Genomic DNA, 27,085 nt, shown 5'->3' with positions numbered 1-27,085 from the left:
GATATATGGCATTGCTATAATGGAGATGAATATCCCTCACGGTTGTTGGATGACAATTCAACAATTCGCTACAGTAGTAATGAAAATGCATAATAAGAACAACCTCAGTAAATTTCTTCACTTTCCAACACTTTTATTTCAAATTAAAAGTGAGTAAAATGATATCACTATAGCAAACACACATACAGAGATATATGCAATAACTTAATTTAACACTGAAAATTTTCCAAATGAACTATATATCACTGGATCGCAAGAATAAAAGAAAATTATAAAAGGAAACGTTGAGAAAACTTAACAGTTTTTGACAATTGCACAAATCCAAGATGAGAAAACTAGTGTTCAAACAAAGCAAAATTTAACAAACAAAATTTTACTTTACAATATACATATTTGGCTGAAGATTTAAAGACATTAAAAAGTTAAGTACCTACCAGCTTGTTGCTAAAGGAAAAAAAGAGAGAGAAAAATTTACAAACTTATTCAGCATTAATAATACGGTCCCTGAGCAACTTCAATCATTTTACATAGGATCTACGGAGAATTTGACTCTTTTTTTTTTCTTGCAAACTGCATGTTATTCATTTTCCTGAATAATTTGGATAAAGTTTAAAATTAAAGAGACATCATGTGATACAGGAATTTGGCTGGAGCTTAAGTGGGGGAATAAGATGGTTTCGTAAACTTGTTCAGAAATTTTGTCTCATCAAACCAGAAACTTTTTACTGGTCAATGAAAGATCAAGGGATATTGTAGCATTATTTTTCACAGCAATGTTGAAAGCTGCAAAGCTCGATCAGTTTCCTTTACATGGAAATACATTTTTGGGGAAAAATACAACCGAAGAACAAAGACTAGAAAATTCTGGTGAATTAACAAGAGTTACTGCAATGATTCAATACACGTAATGCTGATTGTGAATGGCGATAATTCTCATTAATGATGATCGTGATGTGAATCCAAACTTAACTCTCACATGAATAACTGAGAAGATTAATTCTATCCTGCACAGTGACAAAAAACTTGATGACTAAAATAAATTTACTGATGAAACTCCAGAGTTATCAATTTCTTGACAGCTAGGTGAGAAGGTAACCAAAAAAAAAAAATCAGGGTTGCTTTAATGAGGTAAGGATACTTTTGTCTACTCAGAAAAAAAGGTTACGCCCCGAACAAGATCTCTTTGTTCAAGATGTATTTTTCCTTGTTTCAAGCAAGAAACACTAAGTCTCATTTTGTAGTGGCACTAATGTAACAGTCATGGACAGATACATCCTTCACATCGTATTAAAATAAAAATTATGACTAGCAATTTAGCTAAAATTAAATAGGTACCTTGTAAGTATATATACATCGTAGATAATAGTTACTAATTAACAGTTCAATTGTACAGTAAATTTATGGTATAGGATTTACTTTTCTCCACCTTGGAGTAACTGTTCATTTTACAAAGAATACCTCAATACAAAAATAATTGGACACTACCTATCAATATATTATGGAACACAAGAATTAATTTAAAGTCAGTGTACAAAAAAAGGAAAGAGCTCTTGGTTGGTGAGAGTAAAAGTTAATGATAACTCCCATAATTTTTTACACAGATGACGATTACTCATCATTGAACTCCATCCCTATTCGAGAATATTGCCGTCTCGTACATAGAAAATGAAGCGGCAAAAAAAAAAAAACATAAATAAACTTTGATTGACTAATTTTGACTCTTAACCCTTCTAACTATTTCTCTTATCAATGAGATGCACTGGAAACAGAAAGAGCTGCATTATGAAAATCTGTTCATCATAGCAAAATTAATACTCATTAACATTCTTTTTCAATACCTCATTCTTTCGATAAACTGAAGGACAAGATGTTCTTTCCTAGCAGTTATTACCCTTAAATTTAAAGATTAATTATCAATCGAATGACATGAGCAGCATCCAGCAAAAGAATCTTAACTACATTCCAGCATAAGCTTCGGCAACCAAACCTACATTTTTTTGGGACTCAAGACTAGTACCAAAAAGTAGATAATATTCTTTTGGTCAAAAATGCATATACAAAAATAGTACAGTCAAGTTTCTCATATTCAGCACCTTTTCTAACCAAAAAAGAAAAATATACAATTACAAAAAAAAAGAAAATCCTTGTGATACTTAATTTCCCCTCAAAAATAAGAATTTGTTGACAGTAAAGGCTGGACGGTGTAAAATTACAGTGCATTCATTTACCTTTTTATGATTGGATAAAGTTTGAGATGGCTAGAAAGGGCTCTTCCTGGTATTATCGAATATTTTGTATACTTTTTATTCAATGGTTTTGATACCAGCTTCTATTTGAAATTACATGAATTACAAACATTAGTCTTATGAAAAATTACATAATAGGATCTCTCTTCTCAGGAAAAATATTCTCAGTTTTAAAATTACACATCAAGGTTCAGAACTGAACCTTAAGGTGAGCTTGTGGCATTGAAGGACTTGAATCGATACAAAGGCAGACCCCTTGCTGAGAGAAAAATAGACCGCCTTGAGCAGAAAGGAACCAAGCCACACCAGGTAATGCCAAATTTAATTGGGCCATTAATGTTTTGCATAACAACAGTTGTGCAGATTCTTGTGCAAATTTCAGTGAATTTTCTGTACAGTAAGAAGCATATTCCTCGAAATTTGCAAAGGAATCTGCACTAATGTTCTCTTGTAAAAAATTAAATTGTTCCGTTAAATTTGGCAATAGCTGCTGTGGCTTGGTTCCTTTCTGCTCAACGCAGTCCAAATGAGAATTAAATTGATAGAAAGTATTTGGTACATTCATTAAGCAACTTGAGAGAAATTTTAGAGAGTAAGAGAACTTTGTTCACAAAGACTAAAGCAACATAAGATAATCATATTCTTTGGCATTAATACTTGCAAAGCTAAGTGACTCAAAGATTCTACCCGCACTTGCATCTATGACCTATCTCAGGGAGAGCAATTCTTACATACAATTGCAAAATTTAGTAGGACTTAAAGATTTCACATTCCTGAGAGTTATGACATTGGCCAGTTCTGCAGCAAGAGGCTCACACAAGAGTATGCCCGAGTCTCGGGAAATATGGTTATGCATTGATATATAAAAGATACACAGTTCAGGCATTTAAATTATGGTCCTCACCGAAAATTTTTTAGTTTGTTGGGTCTCTCAGGGCAGTTGCAAAAAATAAACGAACGAGTAAGAGAAATAAAATGATGATATGACTTCATAAACTTGCCAAAAAAAGTGGAGATTTAGGTTTTCGCCAAACTGCTATTGGATTTTGTTAAGGATTTTATACATTCATAAGGGAGAAAAACTTACTAAAGGAACTTTCCACTTACGAAAGCCTTTAAAAGGTAAATAATACTACTAGCAATGATAACAGTTAAGTTAAAATCAGACCTCCAACAACACACAAAGATTGACACTCCGGAGTTTTAGTTCCATAGGCAATTTGCAAAACAGGAACAGAAAGTGAAGCTGATTAATGTTTCCATGCATTTCATCTTTCATTTTTATGAGAATAATTTCATTCTTCTTTTCTTTTCATTTCTTTTTTGTTTTTATTCATTCAGTCATTTTACTTTTTGAAGAGCTCCTGTCAAAATTTATTCAAATACAGAGATGTGCATGTAATCAAGTGCTCCTGTGTATCAATTCATGAACAAAAAAGGGACGAGCAAAGAGGGTCATCAACTTTGACAATTAGTTCTTATAAATTCAAAGTTAAACTTTAATTAGATGTAAAGGGAATATTCTTTTATTTTTTTCATTGTAAACATTTAGTATTTTTTTCCCATTAGAGATAAAAAATAAGATTGTTGAGGGTCAAAAAATAGATATTTGCATGCCCTTGCATTCTTGTCTTTTAGCTAAAGAAAAACATATGAAAGAATCGAATACTGATACATTCAATTAAAAAAAAAAAAACATTAGACAGTGTCAATATCTCAAACCCTTTTAATTTTCTGTCTAAAATGATCCTTTTGGAAGAAACTGTCCGTAAAAGTTGGGCAACATGATTCACCTGATACAAAGAAAATCAGCAAGGACCTAATTTGATTATACCAAAATCTTTCAGTTGAAAAGATCAAAGGCGATAAAATATTATTCAACTTGTGCTTCAGGACAGTCTAATTCACACAGACAGCATTCAGATTCAAAAATAATTAAAATTATCCTACAGAAATTTTTCCAGGAAAATCAATACTTCATAAAAGACCGATGGATTAAATGAAAGTGTAAACGTTGAAAATCCGGAGGAGAAAAATGTTTTATTGTTGAAATCATTGAAGGTAATAAGATGACTTTTTTCTACGTCGAGCAACCTATTAAACTAGGAGTGCAATCAAACTGTCAAATAAAAAATAAAAAATAACATATAACAAAAAATTATTATTAGCAAACAACAAATAATAACACAGAAATAATGCATACATTAATAGAAAACAAATAAATTATGAATCTACGAACATTTAGAATGAAAAAGGAGAGAGAAGTCAAACAAAGAGAAACAAAAACTAAACAATTATTCCATACCATTGAGTTGACTTAAACTTAGCTCAGTTACACTCAAAACTGGTCTGATGAGACTGATATAGTAGCTAAATCGTTTTTCCAATATTTGACATGTCAATTTCCAACATATTACATAATTGATTTAAATTGTTCAAACCAAAACAATAGAACATAACCTAAGGTCCAAATTCTGTATGAATTAATTTGTGATTCATTACAATTTGGTCAGTAGCAAGTGATAAATCAGTTAATGCCTCACTAAAGACAAGAAATTTTGACTGCAAGAAACACCGTAACACATTTAACCACCTTGAGACAAATATGATAAGGTTATGGGTCTGTTTCTCTTTGAGACTTTGAAACTGCAACAAAAAACTAGGATGTAGCCACTATATCAGTCTATTAATGTGAAGGAATTTCTCCTAAAATGAAATTCCGTTCATTCAAATGATGCGACAACATAATATGTATAAACATATTGGAGAAAAAGCCCAAGTTTAGAAAGGAAATAGGTCCTTGCACAAGTTTCATCACAACAAAAATTTACTTAAAGATTTTACATTCAAGGAAGCAATGATTGTAAAATGATTAAGCTATGCTGGAAACTTAGAGGAGCTTGTATTAACTGAACAATTTTTTAGAACGGTAATTGAAGGATCCTTCGATCATTATGGTACTTGAGTTTGATGTTCCTGGGATAACTTTGATTTTGATCTAATCAAAACACTTCTGAAAGTCTGAGAATCTAAACAAATCGATTAAAATTACCAACAGCTATGAAGACAGTTAGATGTCAGTCTTCCCAGACCATTTTTGCTATGGAATTTGAAACCGATCTTTTAAAAAAAAGAGGAAACTACAAGAGATGCATGAAAAGCTATGGAATTCGATATCCATTGAATAAGTTGCCAATGTTGAGAGACTAGTAATTTAAAAACTTTTAGTTCATATTTCTTCATGCACATCACCATTAATCTAGTAGGCATGAAAAATTGATCATAAAAACTTACTCAAGAAAAGCAATGCACACTAACCATAATAGATTCTAAAAGATTTTCATAAGAGTCAAACACTTATCTTAGATGAGAATGAACGGAAGTTCATAAAATTCTTGATTAACTTGTCTCTTCTTACAAACTAATGAGTCTTGTATTAGAACGACAAACGTAAGGGAAAAAAATGGAGCTCCTACAAAGATCAAAAAATATGAAATAAATACGGAAGATAGACAGTGCAACAGAAACCAAGAGACTTACTTAGAATCAAACCTTAAAAATAATACATATTCGAAATTGAGATCTGAATAAGTCTGAAACTGATGGAGATGTTCATATTTCACAACACCAGAATGACTGTAAAGTTTTAAAAACCTGATCTGTGGAGAAAAAAAATAAAATCCTAACAAGCAAATTATTTTGTCAAAACTTAAAAACATCAATTTGTACGAAGCCACCAATGAAAATAATCCAGGTTATCTCTCTAAATTTTTGCTCACTTTCAGATTTGACAGTGTTTCTACAACCTCTTCATCATGATTGAGAATAAAAAGATGACGCAAGAAGATTGCAATAAAACCCTTTCTATGAAAAATTCAATAGACAAGGAGGGGGGGGGGGGGGGGGGCAAGGCAGATAGAGAAGTAGATAAAATTACAAGGAAGACAAAGACAATGCAAGCAGTTACTGATGATGGTGCTACGGACTTTTAGCTGATGCAAAGTCTGGCCTGGTGTCTCCTAAGTTTTTGTAGCTTTGCAATTTAGGTGAGATTTTTAAAAGAAAAATTATTTTAAAGACAGGCCTACAAGTTACCAAAAATTTGACAAATAATCAAAAAAGAAGAGGATTAGGGGTACTTGAACATGGTTCTGGAGCAAAAAAATATTTCAGAGGGTTAATATATTACTTGTAGCTGAATTATAAAATGAATGAATGGCTTATAAATACATGACAGATTCGTACAGGGATTTTACAAGACAACAAAATTATTTCACTTCACAAGATTATCTATCATCCTCATAATTCTCAGGAGCACAGGTTTTTATGTGCTGCAAAAATAACAAACTGATCAACTACAGCAAAATCCTTGATTAGCTGATAGTCAGTTTACTGATAACTAATTTTCATGCCTCTCAAGGAACGTAGGGTAACATTGATTATTTCAACCCTCAAAAACATCTTATTTGGTAACACATGGTTTCCCTTTGTGAAATTCCCTCAACTGCACATCAGTCTTACGATAGATTTTTCACTCAAAAATTCATCAGTTATCAGACTCTGGGAAATCATTACTACTTTCAGTCACAGATTATGCATCAGTCTCAAACAATTTGAGTCCACAAGCCTTTCCATGGAGCGCTCAGAAAGTGTCATAAGTTATTGTACAAAAATACAATACTTCAAAAAAAAAAAAAAGACAAACTAGGCATGGTAACTTACGAAACTTGCATTTAAATTTTTACACGCGCTCGGACAAAAAGACTAATAGAAATTAACAGGAAAGAAACTGATACGACAGAGTTAACGATGGCACAAAAATGGCTGTGTAATGAGATTAAAATACAGGACTAAACCCAAAAACTCAAAGTAAACCCAATGTTTTCATTTCACAAACACTTGAACAGAAGAATTACTAGAGGTGTAAAATTTTTGGTAAGGTCTTTTTATCATTGGATCTATCAAATAAAGACATTAAAGTTACATGGTTTACCAACCTGAGGGACTAAAGGGGAATCCTCTTACAAATTAAACAAATTTAGTGCCATTTTGAAAGCAAAAGAAATTCTAAAAACCATGCAGGTTAGTATGAAACAAATCAGGGTTGGTTTGAGTTAGTAGAGTTCACATGTATTGATTTGATTCTGCGACACAGATGAGATCTGTAACGATCATCGTGAGAATACAAATGGGTTTCATGCAGCCATGACAAAAGGAACTTAAAAAAGTATGGACTAAATTCAGATGTAAAGTTAGCTTACAGTATTTACAGGTGGCTTTATATTTACATCCTTAGTGATATTTGGTTTCATTGAGGTGAACAAATGAGATGCAAGGAGTGACCCTGGAAAAAGGAGAAAGCAAAATGTTAGAAGCAAAGAAATAATACAACTGATGAGTATTGCTGATTTATAATACTGATCAGTAAAAATTTTCTTATTAGACTTGCCATAAAGTTTGAAACTGACTCAATGTAGATTTTTAGCGCTGACTCTGAAGATGACATCAACTTCTTTGGCACAGATGGACTTGGTCAGCAAAAATCAAAATTTCCCCCCAAAACGGAGCTACTTAAGGGAAAATTCAAAGTACGTGGGCAGGAGATGGCAATTGACAGGAAAAATATTGTAATTAGAAGCGTAGGTAAAAATCTCTTAGGCATGTGCTAAGTGATTTCCTCTGTATTTGTGGTTGTAGAATCTAAAAAAGGCCTTCGTTTTTCTCCATGAAGCACGGATTTTGAGTAGCATTGAATTTTCTCCTGAAAAGCTAGATTTTTTGGGAAAATAGTGGTCAAATTTGATCCATCAGTTCTAAAGATGTCAATGTCTGAAAATTTTCTTCATTATTCTCTAATTTTTGTAGTTCATTTTTTGATATTCGAAATTTTTTGTAGAGATGAAAGAGGGCAATCAAAAAATATCAGTTTGATCTCAGAGAAGCTTTGGAGCAGGCATACAAGGGTTGCAAGATGCTTGGCAGAAGTCAGTGCACAGGACCACTGGTCAAGTGTGGATAGCTAACCTTCAGCTGAATGTGTGCAGAGATCTTCAAAGTCTGACAATTAAAATTACTCATTCGAATTAGGAAGTTTGGCAGACTCTGTGGAACGCAATGACACCAACAAGCCAATTATGCAAATTGACGTTAGCATGACAAGACATCAAAATGCCTGTTTAATGCAATTGAGATAAGGCTTTGTCTTGTCTCATCATATTGACAGTTTCAATAATTGGCCTGCAAAAAAGGGTTTATTTTACAGCAGAGACGACAAAATTGGCTGATTTTTAGATTTTGTTTAGGTCTTTTCATCCTTTTATCAGGGTTACCACAGAATTGAGAAAATGAAATTTCCTGACATTTCCTGGTCAAATTTTGATGAAATTCCCTGACAATTGAATATAAGACAGGTGGTTAAGAAGACACAATTGAAAATAGCTTTCAAGCAAATTTGTTGTTTGAAACCTTTAACCCATTCTGAAGAGCAAATAAAGGTGATTTAACCCTGACATTTCCGGGTGCTCCCTGACTGTAGCAACCCTGTTTTATAAGAGGCACAATGATAAATTCAACATCTAGACAAACTGATGCTGTGGCATTTGTCAACTAAAGATTGTCCAAAAGAGAAACTTCTCGATCAAGCGAATCCAACAGGTATGCTGCTTCTTCAGAAATTTGTGGAGTGCCCTGTTTTTCGAAAAGAAAACTGCGAAGAGCGTTGTTTCCCGTGCTTAAAGTTTTTAAACGACATTAACAGGTTGGATATGGTAACATGAGCAAATAGCATTAGCGGATTCTAGGTGATCTTCATCAATAATTGAACAGGTACAACTAAAGCTCACCTCACAGAGTGTACTATGGATCCGACGTTATCGTTTGTGACTCGTCATTTGAGGTATCGTGGGTGCTCGTGACAACACCTGTTGAGAGCGCTTTGGAGAGGGCAGTTGCATCTTTCAGCGATAGCACCTGCAGCACCTGAGGTTCTCCATTGTTATTCATTGTGACTAGTTGGTGGGGGGTAACAGTTATTGTTTCGACTTCATTGTTCCCATTACTACTATTGCCAGTGCCTGGCTCTATTTTTGGAACATGTACCATAGGTGTTACGACCTGTAAAAAAAGGTCACATTAAAACTTTTTGAAACAAGAAATGCAGCAGTGGGCCAGTTGCACCGGTCACAGAATGGTGTTTTGATTATTTAAACTAATAGATTAGTAAAAATAATATGATCAGTTCAACATCAAATTTTTATATCGAAAAAAACAGTGAATGATGTCATGCACCACAGGAGTGCATAAGACCGTTTCTTCTACCTTGTTTTCCATTTATGTTTTAACCCATTCGCCTCACATGACGAGTTTACTCATCAGCGGGCGCCTAGGACATCATCTCAGCTGACGAGTTAATTCGCGCCATTTTCGGCATTCCGATGCTTGAGATGCCATTTATCGGAAAATTGAAAAACCACTGGCAAAAAAATCGCATAGCAACGCCGATAGATGCCGCGAATTAACTCGTCAACTGAGGTAAGTCCCGCGCGCGCTGACGAGTATACTCGTCAAATGAGGCGAATGGGTTAAGTCAAACAACCAGTAACTTTATAGAAATTTTGATGAGCAAAAATCTTCGTAAAAACCTGTAGGGGTAAACGCGACTCTTGCTTTTTGCACCTTGATAACCTTTTCCTTTGCAGTCTAAGAAGCTTATTTTGGTTTCATTAGAAAACTAATTTCTGTTCCTCAAACAAGACTTGGAAAAAATTTCTGACTAGCTTAGTTTGGAGATTAGAACATAATTCTTTCTACTTTATGAATAGCCTATGTATAAGTCCAGTGGATGCTATCTAATTTAAGGTCCTTAATGTTGCATAACGCATGAAAATTGACATTACAAAAAATCAAAGGTACTGACCTGCATTGTTCCGTCGCTACCTTGAATTTGTTGAATATTCGCTACAACTGTTTGGTACATTGAGGCAGAGACAGGCACTGTGATCATACCCGAGACTGAAACAGGGTAACCTTGACCATCTTCACCAGTAAGGATCAACTGTCCATCCTGATTCAATGTTGCTTCCGTTACATTATTTAAGTCTACTGATACACCTTCACCCTGTCCTCCTCCTACTTCTGCTAGAGCTTGCACTGTGTGCACTGATTGCCCTTCACCTTGTCCTGTATGTATCTGAAATAAAATGAAAAAGAAAATTTATTCTTTTAGTAAACTAAGTAAATTCTGAAGAAATGTTTTCTATTTTTTTACACAGCTTTTGCATAACACAGGGTAATAATATAGCGTATTTTCGTTGATGGTCGAGCCAAAATGTCGCGATAATGGCGCCGAGATCATATCAGGTTGGAAAACATTTGAGGTTAGACTTTTGGAATTGATGCTGGTCGGATGCCATCATCTTCGTCAAGTCATTTCTAAACCCTACTTTTTGTAGGATTATATTTTGGCTCTAACGTTTGCAAGAATTTCACCTTTTATCCGTCTGATGAGTCCCAATGTTGTTCTGAGATATTATGATAGCGTTGAAACAAAAAACAAAACCGCTTGATCCACCCATTTTGGTTCAACCGATCATCTACGCAAATACGCATTAAGGAGCCTAGGGACAAAATCTGCCACCAAGTTGTATTGCTACACACTTTATGTCTTCTGAAAGCAATGATAGAATCCAGCAAAATGCAGTTGCAAGATTCAGGGATTGCTTTGAAAATAGGAGTTTTTACTAGGAATTTAAGCAAGAAACATGCTTCCGAATTTAAGAAGTTTAAAACTACTTGGAATTTTTGCTCCAGCAACGCAACCTCAGCCTCCTAAAACAGGAGATTTCACAATTTTTACAGTGATTCAGTCCTGGGTCCATCTTAAATTATCAAACTTTTACTTTGCACACCGTCAAAAATTGCAAAAAAGTTGAGTTTCCTTCTGCAGAATGGAGTAGAACATTAGAGCTCGCATATAAGTCATTCAATGGTGTCAAAGCAGCGCTCTGGCAACTCAAATTAGAACTTGAAATGAAGAGTCGATTTGCCACTGGGTCTCTAGTACTACTAAGTTACATGGCAAGACGTCTTGTCCTGAGAGCATGGGAGGTTAAAGGAGCAACCTCAGCACTAACATTTTATTTTCTTTTTAAATCTTATTTCCTTGCTCTTCTTCACCAAAACGCAACGACTGTATGCATGTCACACTTCCGTTTTGGAAAAGTTCAAAATCAAGGCCACTTCTCTATAGCCTACATTGATTTATCAAGCCTACGGTTCATCACTGATGATCCATAGATGGTTGGACGTAGAGGAATCAGCACTCCTGGACCTTGCAGAAGTTCAAACAAAGATGTAATGGGTCTGTCGGACGCAAGAGATACAGTCAACTGAATACTCTTTAAAGGGGTAAATTCGCTCGAAAATAACATTAGGCACATCAAATAAGTCTGAAACTACTCCTTAGCAAGTATCTGCGTAGTTTGTGACATGCTTTTTCAAATTTACCGCGTATGTAAATAGTTTTTCTTTGTGGTCGGCAGTCAGGTTTGCCCGAAGAGAGGCCTAGCCTAAATAAACAAAAAATCTGGGGAACTGTTATAAACTCTCCTTGTGTAAGATTTCAATCGATTCAAAGCTTTGGCTTTTGCAAAATAAAGAGAAAAAAACGCTTGAAAACGATGGAAATCATACAGTAGTAAAATTTGGGGAAACCATTTGTTTACTCAGGTTACTTTACTCTTACCCCTCTGCCTGTGCAAACCTGGTCGGCGGAGACTGAGAAAAAGTGCCTTCAGACGCGGAAACTTGAAGAAGCATGTTACAAACTACGCAGATTGTGCACTAAGGAGTGGATTTTAGACATTTCTGATGGGCCCAAATTTTTAGGCAATTTTTCTCGTGAAGAGGATATTTATTGGGCTGAATCTCTTGCATGTAACAGACCCATTAAAACTTCACATTTCGACAGATTAATCATTTAGATTTACTGAAATCAAACGTGAATTTATTGATGCACTACGATAAAAAATTAAAAGTGGAATAACATTGAAAAATTTACTCACCGTAGCTACACCTTGGACATGCGCAGTTGTTCCGTCCGGTAATGTAATAATGGGATTATTTGGATCTACTTGGATTATTGACACAGTTCCATCTGGATTACTAATCGTTTGGAGAACAGCTTGCTGATACTGGTGTACCTGCCACAAAGGGCATTCAGTTAGAGAGAGAGATAATTCGAAGGAAAGTATTGCTACCTTAACTTTAATTTACTTTATTAGTTAAACTCAACTACTTACAAACATTTGTTTGCGTTGACTTGGAATTTAGTTGATCTGATTGGGAATCGAAGTCACACAATGATTATGAGTTGGAAAAAAAAATTTTTGAGACGTAGTAGGCTAGTAGCAGTGCTAAGTTGCAAATCTCAAGAATCTAAAAAGCCCCAAGGGAAAAATAAAGTGTTGCATTTTGAGTCCAAAATTGTCATAAAATAATCATTTACTTCTATCATGAGAACTTGAGGCATTCATCAAGGAACTCTTCTCTAAGCACAACTTCAAAAATTTATCTTATAAATCAAATACCTTCTTTGAAAAATATTCTTCTGGATTTTTTTTTCTTCTTTCTTTTTCAAATGCCATTTTAACATATTGCACAGTTTTTTATTTAGTTAAACTTGTGAAAAAATGTCCATTTTAGAACTAAGAAAAATTGAAGAGACCAACTAAAATAACTTAGGAACAATACGGAAACAACTTAACTGTAGGGGATTTGCTGATTCTAGTTCAGTGATTTGATCAATGTAGAGAATTAAAGTATTAAATTTCTGATTGATTTAAGTTTCAGATAAATTTTTAACTCCATGTTTCAAAATCAAAATGAGCATGCTGAACAAATTAAGATGACATGAAAAAGACTAATCCACAGACAAGGGAAGGTGATGTAGAGGTTACCACTGTATTACTTCAAAGTCTTAGTTTTAATGGTTTTTGCGCGACAATCAGGACTGTTGTGATTTTATTTATTTTAAATTATCTCTTGAATATTAAGCAGTGTTCTGCCTTCCCTGGGTGCCATGCGCCAAATCCGCTTAAAAATTGGGGAAATCGTGGCACTTTGAACTACCCAAGACCCTCAACAACTACCAAAACTCTTTAAGATCCATTGAGGGAGATTTGTTCTCTTTCTTACAGTTGCTTACTGCCATTTAAAGGAAGGGGGTCAGGCAGAAATCAGCTACATTAGACTTCCTTTAGATCTAACCATGAGAGAAAAATAATGAAAAAACGGAAGACTGGGCTTAATACTAAACAGAATAAAAAAAAGACCACACACAACAACATGCAAGAGGCCATGCTAAAAAATAATAATCGGGAATAAGCAAACAGCTGTTGAGTCAGACCCAAAAATCTGACTTCATTTGTTAGCTTATATTCACAAAATTCAAGGGAATGGGGGATAGGAAAAGAGGAGGATTATTAAGTGCACGTGGGGAGGATAAAACAGCAAAATTAAATAAGAACAAATAAAACGATAAAACTGCATTCATGAGATTTCAAAGAATTGAAATGATAATGACAACATCAAATGGAACAAAATAACAGAAATCCAATGTATAAATTAAAACCCAGCTTACTGAAATCTGCTCTTTATAATTGAAAGTTAGTATGATGCAAAGCTGACTTTCAAAATACATATTAACCAACCTAAAACGAACTTGAGGACTATGGAACGATCAAACAACAAATATTGACTTCAAAAATTAGCGATGAACTTAAAAATGTCTCGCTTTGCAAAAATTTGAAACTAGACTTAACTCAGTTACAGAATTTGGACCTAGACCAAGGTTCAATATGGATACGATAGACTTCAGTTTGCTGTCAAAAATCTGAAAAAAACTTGGACCAAATGGAAAACCAAAAATGCAATCAATTTTGTCACAGGATATCCAAATGCGACCATGACTCTTGGAACTTCCAAGAGGAGGAAAATGTTATTCCATAGAATAAAGCTCATTGCGGGTGAGACCAAACACCTAATTGCTATATAAAACGAGATTGAAAAGATATGTAGAGATACCCCACTTCTCAGGAAACTTTCATTAGTATGTACTGTACAAATCCTCAGCATTGGATTCTAAGTCACTAGCCTGCAGCCAGATTGTTGAAACTTTAACTGGCTTTGTCGGCACAATAAGACAAGACTCAGCCCTGTCTGCGCCGTGTAATATACCGATTTTCGATTCTTGTTGCGCCGACATAAATTTCAACAATCGGGCTGCAGGCGTATGCCTTTCTCAGTTCGTAATATGTGAAGAATTTTCACCAAAATTGAAATAATGGCCTAGCCAGAAACTTTCCATCCTGATAAAGTTTTGTCACAATGCTTCCTAATGCCGAGTTGAACTTGATTATGAAAAACTTAGGTTAGAAGGAAGAGTGAAGAAAAATAGAGTAAGGCACACACAATGAATTCCATCAAAAGCAGAGTTGCCAGGTCAGCTCTAAAAATGCTGATACTGATATCCGGGGGGAAATGGCTAACATTCTACATGTACTCTCATTTCTGGTTTTTTTCAATCAGCATCTAATCCTCCTTTTTTCACCTTGAGCAAAGTGGGCACTTTGATCAAAAGGCATCATTCTTTCGATGAGAGCTACTTTCTAGTAAGATACTCTCCAAGATAATTACTGTGATAAGGACCACAATAAAGTTTGATCAAATATTTTGACCATGGTTCTGAAACTAATGATCGATGACTTTCATCAAAGGCATAATCTGACAACTAACATCGACCTCTTGATTCACAAATTCTATTCCTTTGTTCCGCCCCTAAAAGCTATTGCAGACAGTAAAAATGATGCAACAAAGTGTTGTACTTCAACCAATTGCAGTAGTCATTTGTCATAGCCTTCTTTGGCAGACTGTTTTTATGTATTCAGTATTCTAATGCATGAAGCTTTGAGCCAGAGAAATTCACGTTTGTATGCTCCCAACCTTCTTGATGTGAAAAAACAATAACCTACGACAAAATCACTACGGCAAATTTTTTACTTTCAAAATTTTGACTCAACTGTAAACACATGTGTAACAAACTGATTTTCTTAAAACTGACGCAAAATATGATTTGATCACAGAGTAGAGGAAAATTCCCCCTTAAGTTAGCGATATGCTTGAGTATCATAGAATAACCTTCTTGATGCCAACGTTCAAATGCAATAGGCGTAGAAAAGTTAAGACTGTAGTGCAAGCAAACTTTAGGTCTCGGATGATGTATGGTAGAGTCATTTCATTTGGTTCCCTGGTGAGAGACCAAACTATTCTGCCGTACTAAGGAAGAACACTGTATGAACCTTCAGGCGCTGCCAAATTTTCTTTGATAAGACTCAAATTTCCTGGTAAACTTATGAATATTTTTCTTCCAATTTTCCAGATAATTTCGTTTGCAATTCCACTGAAAAGTCCTGAAAGGAAAAATATCCATAACTTTCTTCGAAAATGGACATTTTATCAAGGGAAATTTGGCAACTCTCGAATGTTTGTACGGCGTTATTCCTTAGCACAGCAGTATTCCACATTAGTACAGGTTGAGAAAATTTCATGAAGTGTAAAAGACCATGGTAAATCTATTTTTACTGCCGCTTCCTTTAAGTCCCTGCTGCGATAGTAGTAACCTTCTTTGTCCTGAGAGAGCTACCTTACGTCACTTAACCATGTGCCCAACAGAAAAATAGGACAAATGCAGGCAGAAACTGACAACAACGAACAACACAGGACACGAGGAATCAGGATTGAGGGGAGGGGTAACCTGCTGTTGAGCGGTGGGCTGAGGGGGACTGGAGATGGCCTTAATGTTGTTGTGGTGGAACTTCAAAACGCCCACCGATGGTGAAGTCTTCCCATCATCATCGTCAGTAAACGTTGGCAGCAAATCCTCTCTGCCATGGAATTTGTAACAATTTAAAACTATTTGTCTCAGAGCATGCGTCCATGAAATCTGGAAATCAGACAAAAAAATGTATAGTAATGTAAGAAGGTAGAACAATGACGGTTAGACTTACAATGATGAATCTAAATATTCCTGAATAAATCATGAAAACTGCTTTTAAGAATTTTATTATTGGAATGAAGGTGGGCTTTAAAACTAACAGAAAATGATTTTTTTTTTTTTTTTTTTCAAGGAAACTTAGGTTCATAAATGAGTCTAAAAGGCTCAAAAAAAGCTTTGGCATACTACTTGGATTGATGCGAACAAGAAATATATCAATATGAGGCCTAGTAATTTCAAACTGATGTGTAATAAAAAAGACTGAAAAAGGGTTATCATTTCAGTGAAGATACCTGGCAATTAATATTACCCATTACAAAGTTCCCTTGTCCAAGGGTGCAGAAAACTTCATTACCTCAAATTTGCAAGCACTTGCCTAGCCGATTCCCACATTCTTCCCAAAAGCATTCCACAGAATTTTTCTCCAGGTCCCAAAAAAGCAGAGACTTTTTTCCCGTGCTTGTCAGGTATTGAATTTAATAGTTTTTGATAGATAATATTTAAAAGTTTGCCAAAAACCTCAGAGCTCTAATTGCTTGTAACACGTGTGTGCTCAGCGACTTTCTCAGTGCTTTCTGACACACCTAACCGCCACGTGCCCATCTTTGATCCTTACAACCTTTGCCAACTTTTAAACTAGGATTACAAAATAGATTTTTCACGTTATTTGTTACCGATATCGATTTTTATTATCTGGCTCCGGTTAGACGCCGGATGATTTTCAGAGCATCCGGCCAGAACCGTGTAATACCAGACCCAGAAAGTACTTTTGCACATGAGAAAAATCCCTCGATTTTGCATATTTTAAGCGTTTACTCTATCCTCTCTGACTTGTGATGGATGCATTTCATAATTTGTGGATATCTTATAGGATATTTCTGCTTGTAATTTTTGTTGTATGTTGCTCCGCGGCCAAGAATTGCACTATTTTCAACTGCACGGTAGTGGAAGGATATATATAAGGAACCAAAAATCATTAAGGAAAAACTGTCCTTGGTAGTTAGAGCCGCCAACGATTCTGTGACATTCGCAGTTTGTAACTTATGGATGTGTTTAAGCATACAGCATGTCGTAATTTTACAGCTGCAATAAACCCACGATTAGGTTTGATGATTTTTCAATCAGTTGTTATGGCATGTCACAGCAGCAAAAAAATAGATGAAAAGGAAAGCTGCGGTAACTTGCTCTGCAAGGTGACACGCAGCAGGAAATGCATTTGAGGGCCCATTTCGCCCCATTGCACCCTTTCGGAATTTTAATGAATTTACCTTCTGTTTTTCATCCTCCGGTCGTGCATCCATCCTGACGTTTGCCCACGGTACTTCCTTGGGCCACCATGGTGGTCTTGTTGATTCTCTGCCCCAACCTGGTTTACCTCTTCCTGAAAAATTTATTTAAAAAAAAAGTGAGAATAGAACTTTGTAGTGATAAAAAAAGGATATAATAATAAATAGAATTTTTTTCCCAGAGAGTTCAAATTCTGATGATAACATTTTCATGTTGAATCATTTTAGTCATACATGCGAGGAAGAGAAAAGTTATGAAATGAGACTGATAATCGAAGTTATGTTAAAAGCTTTTCCATGGCTTGTTCATATCATAGCTTTTGAAATTTGTTCATTCATCTAAATTGCTCAAAATTTACTTTAGTTCACCAAAATTATAGATAAAAGGAGGATGTACTTGATAAGACAAAAGAAGACTCTACAGAGGGGTTGAATGACTCCTTGAACCAGGGACGGATTTACCTATGGTGCATCGGTGCAGCTGCACAGGGCGCCAGATTTTGAGGCGCACCAAATTTTGGGTTTTTTTTCCAAACTCTGCAAAAAATTGAGAATTGCGTAGAAAGTTCAGAAACTCTGTTTTTTCCAAACTCTGCAAAAAATTGAGAATTGCGTAGAAAGTTCAAAAACTCTGATTGTTGATTGATTGTATTGCGTTCCATCTTTTAAATGACCTGACCCTAGAATTTAAGGGTCAAACTTTCTCTTAGTTTCGTAGTCAACAGTAACAGGAACAGGTACCTGGTTTTGGTTTCTGCCCCAGAATCATTCACTCACTCGAAAAATTCGTATTTAGTTAGAGTTCGCACTTAGTAACCAAAGAAGACCGCTGGGTTGGAAAATGCGCGGGCGGGGGCGAGGGGGGCGCCTCGAAAATTTCTGCTCAGGGCGCCAAAAACGTAAATCCGGCCCTGCCTTGAACGGAAGTTTAGTGATGAAATGTAATTACCTGTTGAGTATTTCAACATAAGAGGGATAAATGCTCGTAACTGTGCTTGGGTCATTTTTTCAACAGGTGTTGGTATGCCATCTATTATCAATGGAGGTAATTCATATAACGATGGATCTTCCTTGACCGGTGGAGGTGCTTGCTGCGCCAACGCTGCTTCAAGTTCATCCATGATCATTGATCGCAGATTTTTTACCTAAATAGAAAACAAGATGAATTAATGCACCAATACTTAAGGCTGCAAAAATTTCTGGGGCGGGGAAGAAAGGACAGCTGAGTGCTGTTAAAGAGCTGATGCCAAAATAGGCTTCATAGAGGAATTTGAAAAGAATACATGTGAAATTATTTTTTGGTTTAGACCATCTGGAGTGGCCGATTCTCAAGGAATTGGGTCCATGATTATTTCATGCTCGAAGGAAAAAAATTGATTATCCATACCCCTGAGAGGGCAGAGTTCAGAAAAACATCATCGGCAAGGAGAATACTTTTTGGTTTGGAGATACACTGAATGATTCAGTGCTCATAAAATGTTCTCATGATTAAAGCGTACTTATAAAAAACCCATGGCTACATGCACTCCATAACGGTTTTAAAAATATAGATGTGAATCTGGCTTAGCCATAGCTGTGGTTTAAAATTAAAATCATAGATTGGAGATACTTACAACATCCTCTAGTGGTTTGGCACCAAAACATTTGAAACTAGTGGTTGGTTTTCCTGGTGTTGCTACTAGAACTACAGCTTGTTGCCCAACGCGAGTTGCAAATTCGTCAATAGTTTGCTGAAATTATAAAAAAATTGATTTAAAAGTAAAATGACAGTTGAGTATCATGCAATAGTCAAAAGAGAACAGGTAGTGAGTGCCAATATGATACTTGAGAGATAAAAACAAATAAATTAAATTATCAAGAAAAATGCTCTTTCAAAAGTTTGTTTTTTTACACTAGAAAAGGAGCCACTTACAGATTTTTGAAAGTCCTGCTGCCTTTTCCTCAGCTGCACAACATCACTTTCATCAACCGCTGGAACCAGCAGTGAGGTCGGCTGCTGAGAGAAAGGCAGCCATTAAGTTAGAGTCTTTCGTGTAGAGAACCGTGTTCCGCATCGCTCCCATTAAAAAATGTTAGTCCGAAGTGTTTTTGTGTTCCAACTGTTAAAGTTACGCCTTTGGCCGGGGTAATTCCTTTTTTCTTCATTTGTTTATTGACTTAAATGGAGCTCCCAGCAATCAGTGGGCCTTAACTTCACCTAAAACAAGTGTTCTTAGTGTGTCATGGTGCGTCTCTCTACCAAACCCTAGCCCAACCATGCCAGTTTATTTGTCCCCACTCGCTGTTAGTTCTCTTTTTTTGGTCGTTGTCTTGTGTTTGAGTGTTCAGTTAGAAAGCTGTAACACTTCAAGTTATTAGTTTTTTTTTATTTTATTCTGGATTTTAAACGGAAATCATTTCCAACATTAAGTACGACCATATTGAAGTGAATTGTAAATTACTGCCCGAGTTCAATTTCCTAAGACTACAGCTTCATCATTTCATTCCATCTTGTTCCCAAAGAAAAACATGTAAATGAAGAAATACGCTTTCTGAACTAGTTTTATAGGAATGAATCACTGGACTGAGGAAAAATATTACTTTTACCTAGTTTCAATTCTTCTGACCCCTTTAAAACACTCTATAATGAAAATAAAATGAGTCAGTTAAGTCATTTTTTTTTATTGTGTCATTCGAAAGTAGTAAGTACCCGAAGCTTACAGTTTTTGTCCTAAATTTTTTTGATGACTGCAAACGGGAAAAAAGTTTATTCGAAAGTGCCAAAAATTAGGGTGGCCTAAAACGGCGTTTGAATTGCGCGCTCGTAGGTTCCGCATGTACAAGTCATGATCAATATGGCGGCAGAATGCGTAGTGGAAGAATACACGGCGGCGACGCGTTGGCGGTATGTTTTTGTTGGTCAATTGGAGGTTATGTCGGTTACTTTGTTTGAGATTCATATCCATTGTTCTTAATTCTCTAAGCTTTTCAATCAGAATGCGATACAGGTGTATGTAGGATATGAAACATTCACACAGAACTTACTTAACCTCAAACAAGGAATTGTGATGTCAACAACGGCGGTGTGGCGGTAGTAAGCAGGTTGGTTTTGTCGCCGCCATTTTCCCGTTTATGATGCGGAGATGCGGAGATTTGAGGCGGTCGGTTCAAACACGTTTTCGAGGACCCCTAAAAAGGAAGCGTTATATCTCCGCGGAGACAATTTTCCGTGAAATTTTAACATGCGCATCGTTCTTCTCGTACCGAAAACTGTAAGATCCGACTATTTGCAGGCAAATCCCTTCCGAGCTTAACTGACTCATTCTACTCGGGCAAAAACTCCAGCTCCAGATCTCTATACATGTTCCCATTCAAATTAAAGAGATAAGCGGATAAAACAAAATACATACTCGGAGTTTGCGCAATAGACGGTTCTGCTGTCGTTTCCTGATTGATGGATTTGTCTCAAATGCGTGTGGCCTTTTTCGTTTCTTGGCTGATATAATTGCAGCAGCTGCAGCCATGCCAACTGGACCTAAAAACACAGCTAGATTAGTAAAAGCTGAACAGGAAAAAGCACTTTTCTTCTACCTTAAAAGGAAGTCTGGCTTTAGATACAAAAGGCAATTTTTTATTACACTTTTTCCCTTGCAAAGGACATGAGACATGACTTGAATTTGTAGATATCTTTTCAGAAATCTGAAATCTGGTACCTCTGAGTGGTCATTAGCACTAGCAGATACATTTAGACATATGTTCTGATTGATGATTTAAAATTTAGCCGCACTTGTGTTTTCTGTTACACGAATATTCTTGAGTTATGAGTTGATGCTTTTTAGAGGCAATTCTTTCAATTTTGAAGCTAAAGTTGGATAGTGAGCTTTTGAGGATGGAGGGGGTTAGCTACCACATCTGGGTGGAGCATTGATGCTTTCTTTAAAGACATTTACATTGTTAGTTTATATAATTAAGAAATTCATAAAAAAAAAATAAATAAATAAAAGAATAAATTGTTGATACCCCCAAAAAAAATCAATATTCTCAGGCAATGCCGACACAAACTTGTATTAGGAAATGCATTGTTAGAAGTACCATCTAGCATTTACAGAAAAAAAATAAAATAAAATAAAAAATCAATTTAAAGCAGAGAAATGCAAAATAAACAAATTAAAAATTAATTTTCCAAAAGGTTTTCACAGGAACACACTACAATTGGGGGTGACATTACTGTCATACTGCCTTCTTAAACATGTTTGATACAGCTTGTTCAAAGAAGAGAAGAGGGAAATTCATGTTTTTTTTTTTTTTTTTTATTATTATTATCGGATGGAGAATTTATAATTGTCAGGAAGTTGGTGTTTGATAATGAATAAATTTGTTGTCTCAACTAAGCATGATTCAAGTTCTCTTGATAAGCCATAAATGAATGGAAATACACCACAATGATCACATCTGCTGATAGACTAATGCAGAGAGTGTTAGAGTTGTAACTGAATGGAAGACTGACCACTGATATAAGTGGGTATTGCAATTTGAAATTCAGGGATGAAATGCAATGATTTTTCATGCTTTGATGTATAAGCTACATTTAAGATAGATGTATGTATGGGAACAAAACGGATTCTTTTCAAGTCAAGCAGTAAGGTTAAGTGATTGAATGATGATATTCTCTGTTTAAGAAAGCTTTTAAGGAGCAAAACTTCAGCTAACATAGAAAACAATCACAAACCATGCAAAAAAAAACACTAGTTGATTTCTCAACTTGAAAATGCACAAAAAGCAAGCCTTGATCGTCTTCACTTAAAAAGACTTAAAATAATAACATTTATCAAATAAATTTAAAAAAAAAAAAAAAAACAAAAAAACAAAAAAAAAAAAAATTGCAAACCAGTGCATTCTACAGTCAATCCAACATTAGTACATTTAAAGCATAATAGTTGGTGTTGCGTGTAAGTGATTACCTTGATACAAAACAAAAATTATGGATGGACTGGATTTTGGACAAAATTATAAAAAAAAAAACCATTCGAATAAAATAATAAAACAAAAAATTTTGGATGGAAAAGAAAGGTTGCTGGAGCCTCACCCAGTCTGGAAAGAAGTTGACGGTCACTCATGTCCTTGAAGTGACATTATGAACATAGAGATACTTTTGAGATGATCATGAAGTTACAATTAAAATGTATGTGGTTAGATATTCCTCATATTTGACTAGTACATTGATATTAAAAACAGACTTGAGAAGTTGGCCTTCTATTAACTCAAGTTCTTTAGAGAAGTTAGGGGTTTGGATAAAATATTTAATAAAATTTGTCATTTTTTTGTCAACTCAGGAGAGCTGGACATCTTTCCATAAAAATATTACGTAAGTATTTTACTATGAGCAGGATAAAAAGAGTATTGTGATTCTTTGATGTAGGAGTTGGAATAGTGCAATTACACTTCCAATATCCAAAAAAACATGAATCCCTAACCTAAAAATCACAGCCCAATAATATTGATAAGATTTATTTATACTAAAGTTTTGACTCCAGTAATAAATTTAATTTTCCATTTTAGCTCTCTACAATTGAGGATATTCAACCCTGATAAAAGCGTAAATATTGGACTGGCCAATAATTTAGAATCATTCAACACTTGATATAATTTGAAAATTCTTAACTGAGAACCAAACAGTTTGGCTGGAGAGAAGGAGAGATGGAGAAGGTAGGTTAGGTTAAAAACGAAAACAAAACATTGTGAACACCAACCATTAAAGTTTGCTTTTTGCCAACCTGCAGCAGCTAACTGGGCGGTGACATCATCATTCATTGCAGCAACCATGATATCTGTTGTGCTACCATTAAAGTCAGAACTGTGGGCTGAGCCACCTGTTGACATACAATCGTCATCATCGTCTGACTGGTTTACTACAGACAGGCTAAGCCCGTTCTCTCCGGATCCGGTTTCCATTAGAGTCACCATAGCAACTATAAACATTGATAAAATAAAACATGACACTCTAAGAACTAAAGGTTTTTCATGCAATATCAAATAAAAAAATAATGACATTTTTTTTCTTTCTTCATTCTTGACCAAATCTGCCTTACACAGATAAAATAACCATCATAAGTTAAGATCTCAAGTATATTTTACTGATCCTTAACATGAGAAAAAGGACCTTTGTGAATGAAGATTCAATTTGCCCGATGAAAGCTCTTTCTTATCTCAAAGAATAAGATGTGATTGGTTTGGTTTGTTTTTTCGTCTATTGAGGGCGTACAGTGGCATTTTCATTTGAAAATTCTGATCCTTGAAAATGGACAGGTTGAAATTTTGGTCAGTTTTTTCCCCAAAATACTCTTTCAACTACAAACTTTTCACAGTCCTAATTTCGGTCAGCATTATTCATATTTTTGTGTCAAAATTTTCATAAAACCATGACTAACTCAGCTACATAATATAGGAAGATACAACGATGCAGGAACACTTATGCCTTCCCATTTTAAACCTCCCAAACAAATTTTTATAGAGTGATGACTTTTTGACTTCTTTTTTCATCGCTTTACATTTACAAATTGCCACAAATCAATAAAAACATGCAGTTGTCATGTGCAAGCAGCATTGGCTCTCACAAGCAAGCCAATTTTTCTGTTTCCAAGACCTTTTCCTGCAAACTTTCCATTTTTACAACCCTTTTTCAGGACTCTCAAATGTTTGATTGCAACCGTGCATGACCTGCCGGATGCAAGGTCAAGAGGTGCCGGCACCGCAGACGGAATGTCTGTCTTGAGTATTCATCATACTTCTTGAACGGGCACATATGTTGTCTATGATGACTTTAGAAGTCAACATAACAAATCTGTTTAACTTTATATGGATTAAGGTTATGCGAAGATCTAATAGACAATATTTAAGTAAAGCTTGATAATTCCTTTCCATGCGTTGACTTTTGGTCATGGAGGTGTAATTGGAAACATTTAATTAGACTGAAAGCATGTATTCCCAATTTACATTGAGGGTACCTAGGACTAATGAGGTCTACAAAATTGATTAGACATGGAGGGAAAATGGAGTTGTTTGCATTATGCACATTTCAGAAAGAATTCGATGATGTGCGAGGGTACAGATGTTCTCACCATCGATTTCCTTCGAAATTATGTGGTTGGAGGAATGAAATCATACACACCACACAAAGTGTTAAAAATTGTACTTCCTGCTGAATTGCACAAAAAAAAAAAAAAAAAAAAAAAAAACCAGTCTTCACAGTTCGATTTCCATTCTCTGAATTCCGGATTTTGCAAGAATACTGAGGCCACATTGTGCCCACTTACGTTACGTTGTAAACAAATGAAACTACCACCACCTCCTTTGTTCCTCACTGAAACTTTAAATAAAAATTAAGACAAAAACTGAAATACCTTAATTTGCTGAAAAATTCAACTAGATGATCGTCTTGATAAATGTAAGTCACAAGAGCCCTTGTTCTAAGATTCTCCTGCCTTGGTTCCAAGGTTGAGGATTCCAGGGGACCTTAATTAGATCACAATACCTAAACAGAGGATAAAAGTGAATTAAGAAATGATAACAAAGCAAATTTCTCTTAAATGTACTTTTCTACTACACTTCAGGACTTCACTTTCCGACTCCCTCTATAGTGTACAGTCAGTACACTAGTTAGTATTATATGTCATCTTCAAGCTATAGAGTTGTTTCCATCAATGTTTGAGCATCTTAAAAAAAAAATACTATACATTTTGGCGATGAATTCAACTTTGATTGTTTTATTTAGAGGCTGAGTATGGAGGAATTCTACACTCAAGTCCTACTGCAAATGGAGGACTCTGAGCTACAGAAGGTGCAGCAATGGTTTTTTTTAAAATTCTTGCCAATTGACTTGTGTGGTAAGAGAGTGAGTAAAAATGGCATTCAGCATGCTTCCATTCAAAGGCTTATATTCAAAAGAGTTATGAAGACAATGTAATCGATGAAGTCTTGGGTGGTTTCAACTGGCTCTGATCAAAACATTTTCCAGCTCAATCAGCCTCCTGAGGTGTAGTGGTTATAGCGCTGGCCCCAATACCAAGAGATTATACCTTCGATTTCCAGCCAGATGACCTGAGTTTGAGGGTCTCAGACAATGGTCATCTAGGTCTTGGGTAATAAGAGTGGGATTAGTCAATAGGCTATTTGAAATTTGGTTTTAAAAAAAAAAGTAGTATTTTACCTTCCAAACTTTGCAACGCATTTATCTACAATAAGAGAATAAGTAATAGAAAAAAATCAATAATATCTGATTTAATCAAAATTGGCTCAGGCTAATAAGAAAAATCTATTCCTCATTGCTCGAGTTAGTTTTTCCCAAGTTTTTACAAAATCTTGAATAAAGGAGGAGCTGAGGAGAGTGCTAGTTAAAGGCACATTGAGAAAGGTTGCAAGCCTTCCAATGACAATTTAAGTGACCACTTTTAATGAACCTGAAAGGAGAACAAATTACTTAGTGAAATGTTAAACGAAAATATGGCCGATCATGGTGGTGTATGATAAATGTAAAAGACAAGTGAGAAATTTACCAAGGGGAAGTTTAGGTTTCTTAAAACCTATTGGGATAAATTGCTGAAAGCATCCCAATGCCGGCCAGGTGAAATTAAGTTTCCAAACAGCCGAGGAAGAGAATTTTTGAACTCCACGTATCAACAGCTGTGGCTGAGTTATTCATATGCCTGCAAAGAAAAAACAGATCAGTAAGAGGGCGAATGGTTTACTCGAGTCTGATGCTGAGAATTCTATCAGGAACAAGAGATGAAAAATGAATCTCATAAAGTAGAATGGTTTCAAATCTTCAGATACAAATGTAAAATCTTCAATTTTTCACATACATTCTGTCAACTGATTAACTTACTTACAATGAACCAACAAGTTTGGGGTGGATCAATCAATGAGATAGTAATTGCAGGTTGGTTGCTGATAGCATCTGTTCGAATTTATGATGCAAGGTCTAAGGTATCTCACTGTCTTCAAAGGACCGTACGTGAAGATCCTGATGTAAACAATCTGCTTCTGTGTTCATAAGTCTAACTCCATAAAATCATGAAACAGTTAGAATTAAGGATGGCTGCTGTGCATTTTAATTGATGTGAGTCTAAAATTGCAGTAAGTATCCTTGCAAGCATTCTTACAGTTTACGTGAAAGAATCAAATAGCCGCCTCATCACTGCTGTCAGTGAAGTAAACAGGAGGAGTAACAAAATTTGAATAAAACACCCACTCATTTAATTGAAAGTAAAGTAATTATAGTTAGGAAGAGAGTGCAAAATAAAACAGAGTGTGTTGGCTATGAAGCTGCGCTTACGACACTTGCTAAAGGTCTACCTGCTGAAATAAAGAGCCTTTGGTAGTTTCAAGGCATCTCAGGCAAATGAGATTCATAAATAATAAGGCCTCCATGTGGATAGTATAAAGATCATGACAGACAGGCATGCTTGAATCTATTGTCAAAGAAACAAGGCTGACATTGTCAAATAATGGCTGAAACACAGTGGAGC

At 35.4% G+C, this 27,085-nt stretch overlaps 1 protein-coding gene across 5 annotated transcripts in view; it reads right to left on the bottom strand.

Moving 5' to 3' along the window:
• Positions 1–108: 108 nt before the first annotated feature.
• The window catches only part of LOC109033559 (DNA-binding protein Ewg), a 27,979-nt gene continuing 1,002 nt past the window's right edge, over positions 109–27,085 (bottom strand). For 2 of the 5 annotated variants that reach the window (XM_072301657.1, XM_072301656.1), the window contains exons 2-13: positions 26,114–26,263; positions 24,962–25,092; positions 23,312–23,530; positions 20,972–21,096; positions 19,196–19,312; positions 18,532–18,727; positions 17,565–17,677; positions 16,057–16,245; positions 12,308–12,445; positions 10,162–10,434; positions 9,089–9,359; positions 109–7,590 (exon numbers count right to left, since the gene is read on the bottom strand). In XM_072301657.1, the coding sequence (XP_072157758.1) occupies positions 9,102–9,359; positions 10,162–10,434; positions 12,308–12,445; positions 16,057–16,245; positions 17,565–17,677; positions 18,532–18,727; positions 19,196–19,312; positions 20,972–21,096; positions 23,312–23,525 (1,623 nt within the window). In that variant the 5' untranslated portion in view covers positions 23,526–23,530; positions 24,962–25,092; positions 26,114–26,263 and the 3' untranslated portion in view covers positions 109–7,590; positions 9,089–9,101. The remainder of the gene's footprint in view (positions 7,591–9,088; positions 9,360–10,161; positions 10,435–12,307; positions 12,446–16,056; positions 16,246–17,564; positions 17,678–18,531; positions 18,728–19,195; positions 19,313–20,971; positions 21,097–23,311; positions 23,531–24,961; positions 25,093–26,113; positions 26,264–27,085) is intronic. The other 3 variants (XM_072301658.1, XM_072301660.1, XM_072301659.1) reach the window with 3 other exon arrangements.

Source organism: Bemisia tabaci, chromosome 6 (genome assembly GCF_918797505.1).
Source record: "Bemisia tabaci chromosome 6, PGI_BMITA_v3".
NCBI lineage: Eukaryota > Metazoa > Arthropoda > Insecta > Hemiptera > Aleyrodidae > Bemisia > Bemisia tabaci.
Note: the sequence above shows the minus strand (reverse complement) of the source record. Positions and strands in the feature narration are given on the sequence as shown.